Source organism: Sprattus sprattus, assembly GCF_963457725.1.
Source record: "Sprattus sprattus genome assembly, chromosome: 3".
In the NCBI taxonomy this organism is placed as follows: domain Eukaryota; kingdom Metazoa; phylum Chordata; class Actinopteri; order Clupeiformes; family Clupeidae; genus Sprattus; species Sprattus sprattus.
Genome location: NC_137922.1, coordinates 52,649,046 through 52,664,432, shown reverse-complemented (window position 1 = coordinate 52,664,432; position 15,387 = coordinate 52,649,046). Strand labels below are relative to the sequence as shown.

At 44.6% G+C, this 15,387-nt stretch overlaps 3 protein-coding genes across 3 annotated transcripts in view; 2 read left to right on the top strand and 1 right to left on the bottom strand.

Moving 5' to 3' along the window:
* glt8d2 (glycosyltransferase 8 domain containing 2) overlaps positions 1-1,402 on the top strand; it is a 9,096-nt gene extending 7,694 nt beyond the window's left edge. Inside the window, exons 8-10 of the mRNA XM_080835854.1 lie at positions 1-143; positions 265-377; positions 1,219-1,402. The exon at positions 1-143 is cut by the window's left edge and continues 36 nt beyond it. Coding sequence (XP_080691980.1) covers positions 1-143; positions 265-377; positions 1,219-1,385 — 423 coding nt within the window. The 3' untranslated portion in view covers positions 1,386-1,402. The remainder of the gene's footprint in view (positions 144-264; positions 378-1,218) is intronic.
* A 1,779-nt stretch (positions 1,403-3,181) lies between these two features.
* LOC308362839 (haptoglobin-like) lies at positions 3,182-4,971 on the top strand (the record flags this gene model as incomplete). Its single annotated transcript, XM_080835567.1, has 4 exons — positions 3,182-3,192; positions 3,445-3,527; positions 3,890-4,176; positions 4,414-4,971. The coding sequence occupies 4 exons, from the start codon at positions 3,182-3,184 to the stop codon at positions 4,969-4,971; spliced, it is 939 nt and encodes a 312-aa protein (XP_080691693.1).
* Positions 4,972-5,936: 965 nt separating this feature from the next.
* hsp90b1 (heat shock protein 90, beta (grp94), member 1) lies at positions 5,937-14,773 on the bottom strand. Its single transcript, XM_080836081.1, has 18 exons — positions 14,632-14,773; positions 13,312-13,417; positions 12,741-12,882; positions 12,281-12,397; positions 11,145-11,476; positions 10,640-10,751; positions 10,309-10,443; positions 10,044-10,160; positions 9,738-9,875; positions 9,551-9,628; positions 9,266-9,331; positions 8,571-8,840; positions 8,098-8,343; positions 7,546-7,682; positions 7,078-7,156; positions 6,789-6,944; positions 6,391-6,501; positions 5,937-6,002 (listed from the first exon to the last, which is right to left on the bottom strand). The coding sequence occupies exons 1-18, from the start codon at positions 14,678-14,680 to the stop codon at positions 5,976-5,978; spliced, it is 2,418 nt and encodes an 805-aa protein (XP_080692207.1). The 5' UTR covers positions 14,681-14,773; the 3' UTR covers positions 5,937-5,975.
* Between the last annotated feature and the right edge of the window lie 614 nt (positions 14,774-15,387).

Genomic DNA, 15,387 nt, shown 5'->3' with positions numbered 1-15,387 from the left:
TATAGGAAGCAGGAAGTACGGGACCTGGGCATCAACCCCACCAAGTGCACCTTCAACCCAGGTGTGTTTGTGGCGGACATTGCAGAGTGGAAACAGCAGAAGATCACCAAACAGCTGGAGAAGTGGATGATGGAGAACTTCAGGTGAGGAGGATGGTAATAACTCTAGTGGCAGTAAATGGCTAGTGGATAAACCAGTTTGTGGTCTGAAAATGGTGAAAAATACATAAACAAACAGCCTCTCTCTCATTCTCTCCTTCAACAGGGATAACCTTTACAGTAGTGCAATGGCGGGGGGTGTGGTGACCCCCCCAATGCTGATTGTCTTCCATGACAAATACACGACCATAGACCCACTCTGGCATGTCAGACACCTGGGTGAGTTTACATAAAGGCACCTCCCTCTTGCTGTATGGAGTTTACATATACTGTAGGCACCTCCTCTCGCTGTATGGAGTTTACATATAGGCACCTCCTATGCTGAATGGAGTTTACATATAGGCACCTCCTCCCGCTGTATGGAGTTTACATATAGGCACCTCCTCTTGTTTTGTGGAGTTTACATATAGACACCTCCTCTTGTTTTGTGGAGTTTACATATAGGCACCTCCTCTTGTTTTGTGGAGTTTACATATAGGCACCTCCTCTTGTTTTGTGGAGTTTACATATAGACACCTCCTCTTGTGTTATGGAGTTTACATATAGGCACCTCGTATCACTGTAAAGAGTATTTTGCAATAACTTCTCAGATATATGTGTGTGTGTGTGTGTGTGTGTGTGCATGTGGTGTGTTTGCGTGTGTGTGTGTGTGTGTGTGTGCGCGTGGTGTGTTTGTGTGTGCGTGTGCGTGTGCGTATGTATGTATGTATGTATGTATGTATGTATGTATGTATGTATGTATGTATGTATGTATGTATGTATATTTGTATTGTATGTGTGTGTGTGTGTGTGTGTGTGTGTGTGTGTGTGTGTGTGTGTGCGCGTGGTGTGTTTGTGTTTGTGTGTGCGTGTGCGTGTGCGTATGTATGTATGTATGTATGTATGTATGTATGTATATTTGTATTGTATGTGTGTGTGTGTGTGTGTGTGTGTGTGTGTGTGTGTGTGTGTGTGTGTGTGTGTGTGTGTGTGTGTGTAAGTATGTATGTATGTATGTATGTACGTATGTACAGTATGTATGTGTTTGCTGTTGTTGACTAAGGTTTGCCCTCTGCCCCAGGCTGGAGCCCAGATGCCCGCTATGCCGAGTCCTTCCTGCAGAAGGCGCAGCTGCTCCACTGGAATGGCCGCTTCAAGCCCTGGGACTTCCCCTGCGTGCACATCGACCGCTGGGAGAAGTGGTTCATCCCCGACCCAGCAGGCCGCTTCTCCCTCATACGGCCCTGAGGCTGACAGGCACGGGGATGCTCCTTCCAGCAATCTACACAAGTCACTCTCAGGACCACTGGGACTGGATATAACTGTGAATTGTTTATTATTGTCTGGGCATTAACACACACACACACAAATGTAAACACACTCTCTCTCTCACACACACACACACACTGCTGTCACTGGTTGACAGAACCATCTGGATCAGTGAGAGTCCATTATTGCTGAGTGGTCTGAGCACGAATAATCTGCAGTTGCTCTATAAGATGCCTGCTTGTGTAGAGACCTTAAAGGTACTGTCCCTGATTCTGGCAAAAGGTTATTGATATTTGAGCTCAACAGACAATCAAGTTGCAACCCTTCATTCCATTCTCCTGAAGCAACATGTTGACTGGCTGGAATTGACTATGGCTCGCTCCAAGCCACTTCGGTTTTTTTACAGAGCCAGGGCTGTGTACAAACACTAGCTTTTCTGAGCGCACACACTTGAGGGCTGGGAGGAGCAATTCATTGAATTTGACAAGAATTGATTCATTAGAATCATGGACTGCACCTCTTACTCACAGATAACATTGAATGTAGCATGTAGAATGTAGGCATGTAAAATGCCAAGCATCACAGACACTGTTTACAAACTACACCTACCGGCCAACAGAAGAAATTATCCAAGACTGTAGGTTCTGTTATGACCTGCTAATAGTCACATAAACTGCAACCAGGCTCAAAGAGGAATCCGTCTACACCTCTTTTTTTTTGCTCATAACCTATTAAGCTGGTTGAACATACTACTGTTAACCATATTTGTGTTCAATGCAATACTGCAAGCGTGGATGTTGTTCTGAATCACTTTGAGTGTGGATCATGCCATGTGATTGTAATATAATCTGACCTGACCATGCCATAAACCATTACATATGGAGTTTTTTAAATCCACACTTCAGTTTCTCCTCTTTCAAATTCACCTCTTTTTATGGGTCTATTTGAAATGTCTTTAAAGGTCTGTGCAACCCTGATTTTGTCATTAACATTATTAGAATAGACGCAGTGACCCCTTTTAGTTCAGAGTGCTTGCATTTGATCAAATGCAGGTCAATTCAAATGTGCCTTAGTCAGAGCTGTTCTGTCTGATCTGACTCGCACAGGGAAGTCCAACAAAATAGAACATCACCAACAGGAATTTGCAAACCTTTGAATCAGCATGTGCTGTTACATCATCTTGGACAGTCCTGTAGCTTCTGTTTATTTGACTATATCCACAGAAATGTCTCATCCCATAAATCATGAAAGAGGAGGGTGAAAAACATGAGAGACGAGTGTAATTTATTATTACTTTTCAAATGTTAGCAGGCCTTTGACCCACAATGTTAAATAATTCAATGTTAAATAATTCCTGCCTAGCAGGAGGTAAATATTCACATTCATCAAATCACAACATAGGTTTTGGTCAAACAAATGGTGACCTTGGGAACTGATGAAAAACCTGTTCCTTTATTGACAGTTGAGCAGTGTGTGAATTCAAAAACAACTCCTTCATTACTTACACTCTAACCAAACACCACACCCTCTGGTGCTCAGTTATTGGAGCAGTCTCAAAGCTAACAGCAAGCTTGCACAATGTCCTGTATGACAAAATAAAGGGATTTCCTCCATATGTGTCTGTTTTGGTTGTTCTTTAACCTATTACTGTTAATCATGAGGCAAGCCCACTTGCTCAATACTGGTTGATATAAATGGCTGTCGTGAGCAGCAACAACTGACAAGTTTAGCTAACCGCCAGGCTCTGAAGAAACGTGGACCTCTGCAAGACCGTCATGACAATGTGGTATGGTCTTTTTTTGCACTTGTACAAATTACTCCAATAACTTTGCTCTTTATCTTCAAAACATATAACTGAGACACGCAGAAATATGGCACCAGTAAACAGGTCTTCTACAGCCAGAACATGTGTAAATGAATTATTCCAATCAACATGACTTTTGCAGATTAATTGTACAGAGATGTACACTTGTCTCTTCAATTAGATTCTTCTGTATTCATGTTACTGTTTGGTCATGTGATCCTTCTCCCTCCATAGGCTCCCCCTGGCCGCTGTTCTAGCCTTAGTGGCCTGTCTACCGTATGAGAGCGCAGCAGTAGCAGTCAATGAGCAGGGGCCAGGTAAAGGAAATAGCTGACTGAATTCTAAATATCTGTGAAATCATGTGTGTTTCTGTTTGTACTTCACTTCCCCCATCTATCTCGCTCTCTGTGTGTGTGTGTGTGTGAGAGAGTGAATGAATAAGTGTCGAGAGTGAATGTGGTGGTAAGAAACTTTAAAAGGGCTCCTACTAACTTTAAAACGGCCATTGTTCAGAACTAAAGGGATTTTAGAGCTTGATGGTGAAACATGAAGCAATAATCTTGTGTGTGTGTGTGTGTTTGAATTGGTGTTCATAATGAATGTAGTGCTTTAACTGCAAAACTTTTAAACAAGAAAGAACCACAGCGTTTATTCTGTAACTGTGCTGTCTCCTGATCAGCCCACCCAGGGCCTCCTCCCCCACCACCCCCGCCACCCAAGCCAAAGGGTCCGTCCAGGCCCATGCCCTGGCAGGTGCTGGTGTACCTGAGGGAGGGGGAGTTCCACGGGGGATACGGTGGCGGTGCGCTCCTCTCCGACCGCTGGGTGCTGACAGCCGGCAGGAACCTCTTTCTGAACAAGAGCCGTGAAGACACACAGGGACAACAGCCACTCGTGCCGAAAGTCTACTTGGGCGTTGCTAAATTTGAGGATGCCGATGGCTCCAAAGAGGCAGCTGTTGAGACGGTGAGGTCAAAGCCTCTCTGGATGCCTTCCAGAGGCTTTCACGATCTCAGTAGTAGGCTACCATTGGTATTAACAGTGTTTCTCTAGCCTATATCAAAGCATGTTTAGGAAGTAAATGTAATATTTGTCACATGCATCGGTCAGACGTTTACACCTAGTTTGCTTCTATTGGTCAGTTATCAATAAATTGTTTGTAATACGAAGACTGCAAGAATTTTCTTTTCTCATTTCAAACAGGTGTTCTTGCACCCAGGCTTCCAAATCACATCGGACTGGGAAAACGACCTTGCACTGATCAAGCTGAAAGAGCCAGTGAACTTTAACCAGACCTTGATGCCTATCCCTCTCCCTGAACAAGGGGAAAACCAGGAGGAGAGTACCGAAGAAGAGGCCATCTTTGGTGCGTGGGACTGGGGGATCATCCATTACCAGCCTGGTGCTATCAAATACCTCAAGCTGCCCGTGGTGTCCCGAGAGGTATGCCGGGCTGAGTACCAGTCCGGTCATAGCCCCGTCGTAGATGACAATATGTTCTGCACAGGCGCCAGTGAGTTCTCCCTGAACGTGTGCTTCAATGATGCGGGAAGCGCCCTCGTGTTCCAAAACCCGAAGACGAAGAGGGTTTATGCCGCAGGGATCGTTTCTTACGATAAGGTGTGCGCTTTTAAAAAGTACGCGGTTCACACGAGGATCTCCGTCTACCTGCCGTGGATACGTGATGTCATGAGGGGAGACAAGAAAGTCTCGGCCGAGAGAGAATCACTCGTGGCCAATATGTACTCTGGGAAGATTTAGCCTGCGACTCAAGTTGTTACCAATATTGTTTCAAACTTTTAAACCCATTTGTTTGTTATGTGTTCAACTGCATGTGTTTAATGTCAGCTTTACTTGTCAACACAACTAAACTCTTTCAACAAATAAATCAACCATTTTGCAATTTACAATAAAAAGTCTCACGACAGTTCTTAAACATCAGTTTCTGTCCGAACAATGTGTTGCTTATAGTATAGGTATTAATGGCAGTGCTTTCACACATAACTAGTATTGCATAATGTTTGTGGCAAAATCCCACCTTGGAGACTAGATAAGAGTGGGCCTTAATGTTAATTTGTCTCACCTCCAACTGTGGAAAATGTATATATGATTTTGAATACAAAGCCGTTGTGGGACTATGTGGACTTGAAGACGGACCTTTTGTAGTGGATCTACATTGTCTACAGGGGATTGAGACCTATCCCAGTTAAAATGAAACCCTCGTTTAATACCTGTAGACTGATGGCCAAACAGGAAGAGAGCGAAGTGACCGACACACACACACACACACACCCACCCACCCACCCACCCACTGTGTTCATATGATGGCTTTCATACTTGTTCAGGCTATATCAATCTTCATTGACTAAACATATCTAATAACTAACAACAGTTTTGGCTGATGTTCAGCAAGAAGCCAAGGAGAAAAACTGACGAATGACCAAACTACACCAGCAGGGTCCCTTTTCGCAAACATTTAATGGTTCACGTGACAGGAATTCAGAACTCCATAACCAGCTCCGTTAAATATTAACAAATTTACAGTCATGAGGAATGTAAAAAAAAAAGAAAACAGAACAAAACAATTTCAAACACAAGCAGTGCCTATAAAACCCCTCCCCTTTCACACACCCCTGCCCCACCCCCTCATAATTCCAGCGCGCACCCCCCCCACCGGCAGAGAAGATCGGTCATTATGGTGACACCCGAAGTCCTGCCCCCACCCAGTCCAAACCCCGCCCCAGTCGTCAGTTTTTCACAATTTCTCAGAGCTCGATCTTCTGTGTGGAGGCCTGGGAATAAAGACACAAAACGCACGAGGGTCATAGGTCGGTCACACACACATTTAACATAAACAGACACCCCCCTTAAACTGAATAAAGGATCTGATGCCCCTTGACTAAACCGACTGGTACCAAAGTAGTGTTGGAAGCCGTCCCCAACCAGCTGTAACCATGGGGCATGGTTACACTTCCCCAACACTAGCGGGCATGGGTGAACTTCCAACACTAGTGGGCATGGGTGCCCTGCCATTGCAATTCATTTGAAGGCCAAGTGGGACTCAAGTCAGCCATACATTGAGTCAATAACCCCTCCTGTCCAAGCAGGGAAAAACGCCATTGAGGAAGTACTAAAGAGTTGTACCGTGAAACACTGTGTGTGTGTGTGTGTGAGACTCACCGGGCCCTCTTCTGTGTAGTCATCTTCAGCATCAATCTCTTCATCAGCATCAGCATCATCACCCTCATCCTCAGCTGCCTCTTCTGGCTCCTCCTCAGGCTCTTCCTCCACCTGGTCACAGGTAAGTCACATTTAAAAAATAGTTTCCATAGTATCCTCATCACTATTGCAAGCTCCACTATACTATATCTCTATCTTAACAACAGTCACTGTGTTCACGCACGTCTGTGTGTGCTAAATACTGCTCTTTATCAGCAGCATTAACATATCAGTACCTTAACCAATAAAGTTCATCCTACTGAGTTCTTGCATGATAGCTCAAATAATATTTGCCGACATAAAAGCATGTGTGTGTGTGTGTGTGTGTGTGGTGTGTGGGTGTGTGTGGTGGGTTTTACCTGTTCGGCGAGGTCGACGTTCATGCTGAGCCTGAGCATCCTCTCGATGCGTTCTCCGTAGGCTTTGGTGTCGGCTAGCTGGTAGCCGGAGCGCAGCGTCGCCGTCTCAAACAGAACCACCGCCAGATCCGACGCCGTCTGGTCCTCAGCATCAGTCTGAGAGAGAAGCATAGAAGAGGAGAGGGAGAAAAAAAGATTGATGAGTAAAAACATCCCAACTGTTTAAAACCCTACTCGGTTAAGAACAACAGCATTCACATGGCGGCCATTTTAAGATGAGGTTACTTACATTTACTCTTTTCAGCATCTCTTTAATCAGGGGGTGTTTGGGGTTAATTTCTAAGGTTTTCTTCTGGCTTGCATAATAGCTGGAGGAGAAAGAGATAACAGACAATCAGTTTTCTGTACTGCAGAAGAAAGCACCAATCAACACACAGAATGCTATACACACACCCCAGCTAAAGAACAAAACAACACACAGAATGCTATACACACACCCCAGCTAAAGAAACAGAGTGAAACAAAAACAGTATTCAGCATTGACTACTGTACTAACAGAGCTGTTCATTGCTCTTGTAATGCACCGTAATAGTCTCGATCATGGTGCAACCATTAACTTAATATGTTCATATTAACCTTTGTGGAGCTAACGCAAAAGCCATACGATTTCTAAAACAAGTAAATGGTAAATGTTTAAATAAAAAATACGGTTAAGCGACAAAGCTGTAATTCTATGATTTTCCTTTAGGGGGCATACTTTGTGGAGATGTCTTTGCCAGTCTGGTAGGCCTGGGCCTTCATGATGCGCTCCATGTTTCCAGACCAGCCGTACTGACTGGCCACCAGAGCGCAGGGGGAGTTGGTCAGCCTCTGGGACAGCACAGCCTTCTCAATCTGCAACAGACACAGGAGGAGCGGGTGCTCAGTCTCACGTGATCTAAGGTAGCACCTCAAACGCATCACCCCTCGGACGCCACAACAGCTTTGATTACAGACAGAGTAAGAAGTCTCAACTCTTGCATTAATATTCTGATTCAGATTAAAAATTTAAATAAAAAAAAAGTCCTGCCACACCTAGTCACAGGCTAACTTATTTCTCTACATGAAGTCCCCAGTTTAATGGAAGATTGCACAGACAGCTCATACAAATGACTTGGACTGTTACTATGTCTAAAAACAGGTTAGTTAGCAAATTGGCATGTAGCCATATACAAGCCTGAATTTTTATCTGTACTTAAGCGACTGCTTCTCGTGACTTTTGCATCAATTATGAGTAGGTAGTTTGTGTATGTAGTGGCGTAGCAGTAACCTTGTCCTTGAGGGGCGTGTCCTTCATCCAGTTGGTCAGGGGCTCAAACTCCTTCTCCAGGGCCTCCCTCTTCTCCTTGGCCTTTTCGCTCTCGTTAAAGTTGACGCCCTCCTTGGCCACGTTCTGGAAGCGCTTGCCGTCAAACTCGGGCAGGGCCTGTATGCAGTACTCGTCCACGGGCTCAGTCAGGTAGATCACCTCCAAGCCCTTCTTCAGAAGCTTCTCCACGAAGGGAGAGGACTCAGCCTGAAAGAGACAAAATGAAGGAGAAACCTTAGAATTACCACACACACACACACACACACACACACACCACACAGATTGTTTCCTTGACTACACAGGCATCTACCTCCACCCCTATTAGTTAAGTGCCAAATACTTGACATTATCGAAGAATGTACCCAACACTCAACACAGCTTTCCTCACCAATTTCACACAATCGAAATATACACATCAAAAAAGCACGGCGTACCTCCTTCCTGCTGGTGGCGGACATGAAGTAGATCTTGTCCTGCTTGTCCTTCATCCTCTCCATGTACTGCTCCAGGCTGGCCAGCTCCTTCTCGCTGTTGGAGGTCTGGAAGCGGAGCAGCTTGGCCAGCCGTGTGCGGTTGGAGTGGTCCTCGATCACGCCCAGTTTGATGTTGGTGCCAAACTCCTTCCAGAACTTGTCGTTGTACACCTCCTCTGCGATCTTCTTGATCATGTCCAGGGTCTTGCGCACCAGCTTCTTGCGGATGACCTGCAGATGTGTGTGGAGGGTTGGTTAGACTGCCACAGGCTCTTACCGCAAATCCCAAGCTCAGACACAATGGTGTTTGTTATGGTTAAAAGGTGTCATCCCCACATGTAATCCAATACAAATGTAATTGAATGTAATTTGTCAAATTGAGCAAATTGCTCCTCACAGTCCTCTAGCTTTTAGTTCTGTGTGTGCTCTTTAAAAATAACTGGCGTTTGTACACAGTTGTGGTTCTGTTGATGGGAAACAAAGTGGTTTGGACCGAGCAGCACACAATTCCAGCGTACTGACTTGTCGATGCAGGAGCACGGAAAAGAGGTGTGATTTAATTTGCTGTCGTGCTCAAACATCAACAATCCTTCACCAGAGTTTTGGACAATGCCTTTAATTGAAAACCCCTCCAGATGTCTCTGAGCAAACCTCACCTTCAGCAGTTTGTGCTGCTGCAGGGCCTCTCGGGAGACGTTGAGGGGCAGGTCATCAGAGTCCACCTGGGAGGAGGAGGGGGAGGAGATGAGAGGAGAAAGACTTTAAAAACATCCATCCAGCTTGCTGCTATGACAACTGTAACTATGGCATTCTTGAACACAAAATATCATTTTAGTCAGCATCCTCAGCATGTAGTGTCCACCACTGGTAACATTTGCACCCATTCAATTAACAACCAATCTCTGACAACTGTATCTAAAGGAGCACACAACTGTACTTACCACACCCCTGACAAAGTTGAGGTATTTGGGCATCATGTCGTGGAAGTCATCAGTGATGAACACCCTGCGCACAAACAGCTGTGGAGAGATATTGGAAGAGTGTTACAATTACCAAACAAACAGCTGTGTGTGTGTGTGTGTGTGTGTGTGTGTGTGTGCGTGTGTATGCGTGTGCGCGTTGCAATACCTTGATGAAGTCGTTCTTCTTGGAGCCGTACTCGTCAAACAGGCCACGTGGAGCAGAAGCTGGCACGAACAGGATGGATTTGAAGGTGACCTCTCCCTCAGCTGTGAAATGGATGTGACCGAGGGGCTCGTCAGAGTCCTTCAAACAAGAAAAACACACACACTCGATTAGACTGACAACACAAGAGTGTGTATAGAATACAACAAAAATCTATGTCAACCTTGATGTATCCTGAGGCATCACGGCATATGCATCATGATGTTTATCCCAGCCAGAATACTCAGGGTCCAAAGGTGCTTGGCTCACCTTGGAGAAGGTCTTGTAGAAGGCCTTATACTCCTCCTCCTCCACCTCCTTGGCTGGCCGCGTCCAGATGGGCTTAATGTCATTCATCAGCTCCCAGTCCCACACGGTCTTCTCCACCTGAGGAAGCGTACAGCAGTATGAGTCTCTTTCAATGACCACACCTGCTGTCTGACAAAACAGGTCTAAAGGTATTCTCCATTTGCCTGACTGTGTCCTCTAAAGAGTCTCCTGTGTGTCTGAGGAGTGGTCTCTGCCCTGGCTTTACCTTCTTGGTCTTGGGCTTGTCCTTGTCCTCTTTCTCCTCTTCCTCCTCCACCTCAGCCTCGTCCTCAGTGGCGTCCTCGTCTTTGACCTCAGTTGCCTCCTCATCCTCATCGATGGGCTCCTCCGTAGTTTCCGTCTGGGAGAAAGAGGGAATGACAAAGAGCACAGCAGATAAGTAACATCTCAAGATCTGATAAACCACGAATTTCACCATTACAAAAAACAAATGCAAAAATTGCATTTTTTTTTTTTTTTACCACTGACAACATCTTGCAATCAGTGTTCATTTCCTTCTGAGAAACAGTCTATATGTCCGTGTACGTTGAACGAACCTTGCTGCTCCAGACGTAGATAGGGAAGTTGATGAACTGGGAGTACTTCCTGACGAGGTTCTTGATGGTCTCCAGCTCCAGGAAGTCAGAGGCCTCCTCCTTCATCACGAGACTGTGGCAAAGGAAGATGATATTTACTTAAAGCACCTTGTTTTTGTATTCAAAACTTAAAGTTATGAAAATGTATACAAATGTCCTTGAAATCACACCCCTACCCATAATGTTAACAATTTCCAAGTCAGTAAAGTAAAGTAACAAAGTCCAGTTGAAAGAAAAAAATATCCTGATAAAGTGCCAACCTCCATGTTCTTTTTAAAATCACATTAGTCAAGGCATTCTCTAAAGATACTTGACATTTCACTCACGAGTTCTCCTTCATAGGCACTAATGTGACTGCCATTTATAGAAACCACAACAAAAAAAAAACCTTAACTAATGTCTTCATGGTTCCTTAGGGCACTGAATCAAGACCTTCTGGCAAAGTCCTACTTCCTAAGGTACTTACGTGACGGTACTTCCACGGCCCAGGGTGTCTCCGCGCGGGTCCTCGATGACTGAGAACTCGTTGGAGTCCGACTCCCAGATGTGCTGTGTGCCGTTGTTGTGCTTGGTTGTGACGATGACTTTGTCGGCCACCAGGAAGGCGGAGTAGAAGCCCACGCCGAACTGGCCAATCAGCTCAGAGGTGGACTGCCCCTCTGTCTGCATGTCAGACATCTTGTTGAGGAACTCACTGGTGCCAGATTTGGCGATGGTACCCAGGTTCTTGATCAGTTCCTCCTTGGTCATGCCGACACCCGTGTCGGTGATATGGAGCATGTTCTTCTCCTTGTCGGCCTGGTGAGAACACAGATGAAGCTCAGGCTAAGAATGGCTGCCAGTATGGTCATGCAATGCCACCCTCAGTCCCACCCCCCACCTCAGACTTCTTTATGTTGTCATTTGCATCTTCATGTTACATACATTACATACATTTCCCCCCTTTTCAAATGCTAATAAGGGCTCCCAGGATGGTCAGGACAGGTGTGTCTCCCCACTCCAGCCTCTCGCAAACTTCTCGTTTTTATTTGCATATTTAATTTACATATTCATGTCCCTTTCAACTGCGGTCTTCGTAGGACTTTACAGGGTCATCTTGGGTGTTTTACCTGACGTGATTAACAGCCTTTGAGTTTCTCAACAAACATTCTACATTGGCATGCCATGGACTGTTCTCTCATGTTTTGAGTTTGAATAACACCTCATGTATCTCGTCACAGTATGATGACTTATGATCTTATCGCAATAGCATTCAATGAGTTACATATTTACCTTCATGACATAAATCTGTGACCGTCATAAAAGCTGGACAATTATCTAGCCTCTTCTAGACTCCAGAAGAGGCATTTGCCATGCAAATGTCTCCATGATACTGACAGCATGTCATGATGTTTTGACTCAAGGCCCATCCACCATAATAAAAGCGTCGACTGTGGTCTGCTCGCAGATAGCAGCTTAGACAGGGGTTTTGGCTAAAAGAAACCAGTCTTTTGCAAAGCAAATATGAAGTCAAGAGGCCGATTGCAGTTCTACAAAGCCGGCTTGGTGCCCAGAAAGAGAGACAGGATGCACGGAAGGTGAAAGTAGGAAAACCAGGCACACCTTAATCTTCACAGTCAGTTCTTCATTGCCGGCCAGCGCGTCTTCGTTGGTGAGTGAGAGCAAGCGGATCTTGTCCAGGGCATCAGAAGCGTTGGAGATGAGCTCCCTCAAGAAGATCTGAGAATCCGCAAGACAGGAGAGGGAGAATGATTACACAATGTCATTGCCCAGTCATGTGAGAGTGTGGTTACAGCCCGCATACAAGATAGCCAGCTGTTACTCTCTCAGAACAATACCACCAGCACTGAGAACAAAAGCTTTGATATGCTAGATAACCGCCAAAGATATCTTGGAAAACTCAAGTCTTATACTGCAGTCTTTTCTACACTGCAGAATATAGTAGTTCAAGGTGGAGCCATGGGCCATTTTAAAGTCACAGTGAGTTTGCAGTTGATTCAACGAACATGTCTATCTTCCTGTAAACTAACAGGTGCAGCACCTCACCAGGTGCAACCCTCACCTCCTTGTTCTTGTACAGGGAGTTGATGATGAGCTTCATCATGCGGTTGACTTCCGCCTGGAAGACGTGCTTTTCCGACTTATCCCGGATTTCCTTGATCTGTGCCGCATTTAATCCATCCAGCTGGATAGCCTCTTCCTCTCTGAGAAACATAAAGGAGGGTTGGAGTGAAGACACAGATGTTATTGAGTCCCAATAGACTGATGTGATATTATCCCAACCACCAACAACCCATCCCCACGAGGCCTGATGCAAGTCAAGATGCCACCCCCCTCTTCAGAAAACAAACACATACACACCACTGGGAATATTAAAGCCCAATCTCATGAGATGAACAAAACTCTCTTAAGTCATAAGTGGTGCAAGGAACATCTGCTGCATCATATCTTTTTGGCCTAAAACCACAAGGAAGAGAGCCTAAAATTAGATGCTTGGTGTTTTGGAAAAAGCAATGGAGAGCAACGGGGGTCTTATATGGATGTTTCAGCTCAGCAACTGAACACACACACTGAGCTAAACACACACAGACACACACACACACACACACACACACACACTGAGCGGAACACACCTCTGAACTACTTCGTCGTCTGTCTTGGAGCCATCTCTGCTTTTGCCCAGATCATCCTCCACGGTTCCATCAATGTCAAGATCATCATCTTCTGCCCGTACAGATGCTGCAAAAACACACAGATTATTTTGTAATACAAAAAATAAATTGTGCAGTTTTAAGTCAATCATAAATAGCCATGCAGTGAGTGAGTAGAGGAACAGTGCTGGGAACTGCAGTGTTGCTGCACCTACCAATAAAGGCAAGCTCTGGGCTATTGTTACTGAGTCACTAAACAATCTAATAAAACGCACCATCTCTTTAACCAAACCCGTGTGATGGACCTGCCAGGGTCATTAAAGTAGACGCGCTTATTTCGGCTTTTGGGGTTGATGAAATTAGTTATCTAGTTTGGAAATGCACTCCTTGGTCTAGTCACGTGGCCACCGTAGGTTCCTACTGTTTGCCCGAGATAATATTTGATAAAATAAAAAAAATATTTGTTCACGGCCAGTTCACCTTGACCGTTGATGGAAATGACATCTAAGGAAACTACACCATCCTATTCCTAGCTCGATACCTTCATGAATAAAGCTGACGTTTGCCATCTGTCGGGTGGGTTTTTCAATTAAATATAACATGGAGAGATAGAGAGATATTGAGCTCGCGCTATGAAGTGAAGCAGCTAGAACTTCGTTACTGTTACGCACATTTGCGGGGTGTATTCTACCCATAAACTGGTGAGTGGTTTCCTGGCTGTACACCTAGATCCGTCATCAGGCAACCTAGCAAGCAAGCTAGTTAACATTAATGATATTCTGCAGCTCAAATGCTAGCTGGATAGCCAAGTTCCCGGAAAACCTCTGCTCCCAACATAAAATCCTGCGTTATCATAAGGCTATACAGGAAGCTAAAACACGCCAAGGATGTTATAAACTGCACTAAGATTACACGTGGAGATTTATCAATTGGCTGTGAGGGCTAACGTTATCCAGCTTCCAATAATATCTGAGGTAATTTAAGAAGAAACGTCTAGAAGCACAATTAAGTCTTGCCTTCAACCCCTCATATCCTCAGCTAACCCTACAACGGTAGTTTTACTATACGTGGTCACAGTTATTAGTCATTCAGTCAAATGAATTTGAACGCACAGTTTTTCAGCAAAAATCTGCATATTAGCTGTCAATCTGAAAACAAAGACAATAAGTCATTATAGTTATCTTGCTAGCCATCGTTCAAGTTCAAAACGCAGAGATGAAACCCGGTAGAAGTAACGTTAGTGAGGGTGTGCAGATAAAACGATACGTTAGCTTACAACAAATGCAAATGTTAGGTACTTACTGAAGGCAAGAAGAGTACATAGAAGACCTATGATCCATAACCGCTTCATTTCGATTAAGAAAATATTTTACTTAAGACTGCCTTTTAATTACAGTCCTACAAATGCAACACTCCGGCAAACGCCTTGAGAAATGCGTGTACTGTCGATCTGAAGTCGACTTTATGAAAGGACTGGTTTGATGGAGGCTGACTGCCTCTGCCGACCAATGGCTGGACCCCACGCACAACACAGAACCAATAGCCGAACGATCACCGGTATACGTCTTCCAATCACAGCTTTACATGTCCGATTTAACACCCGAAAATCGTGGCTAGTTTTCATTGGGCGAAGAGGATGTCGAGTGTAAACGTTTTTCTGACAGGCCGGTCATGCATCCGGGGCACTCAAGACGTTTACCTTGGCTACCGCTCTGCCTACTGTTGCTAAGATGATGCTTTTCTTGCTCATTTCACATTAAAAACCGAGGTGCATCTTGGAGATGGTAAAATAAAATGTAGATATTTTGAAGCAATGAAATGTGTATTGTTTGCTTTGGATTTGAAAATGGAGCGTGTTTTTTTTTCCTGGAAATTTAAACAAGTACACGATATATGCTTAAAGACAAAGTTTAAGAAAAAAACGGAGCATGTTTTATACTTTGACAGAGTTCAAAATGCTGTAAAGAGCATGAATGCTGTAAAGTAAAGAGCATGATTGAAACCGGTATTTTAAAGTGGTTCTGACAAAGTCCCATAGATTTTCTTACGTTTTTTAGT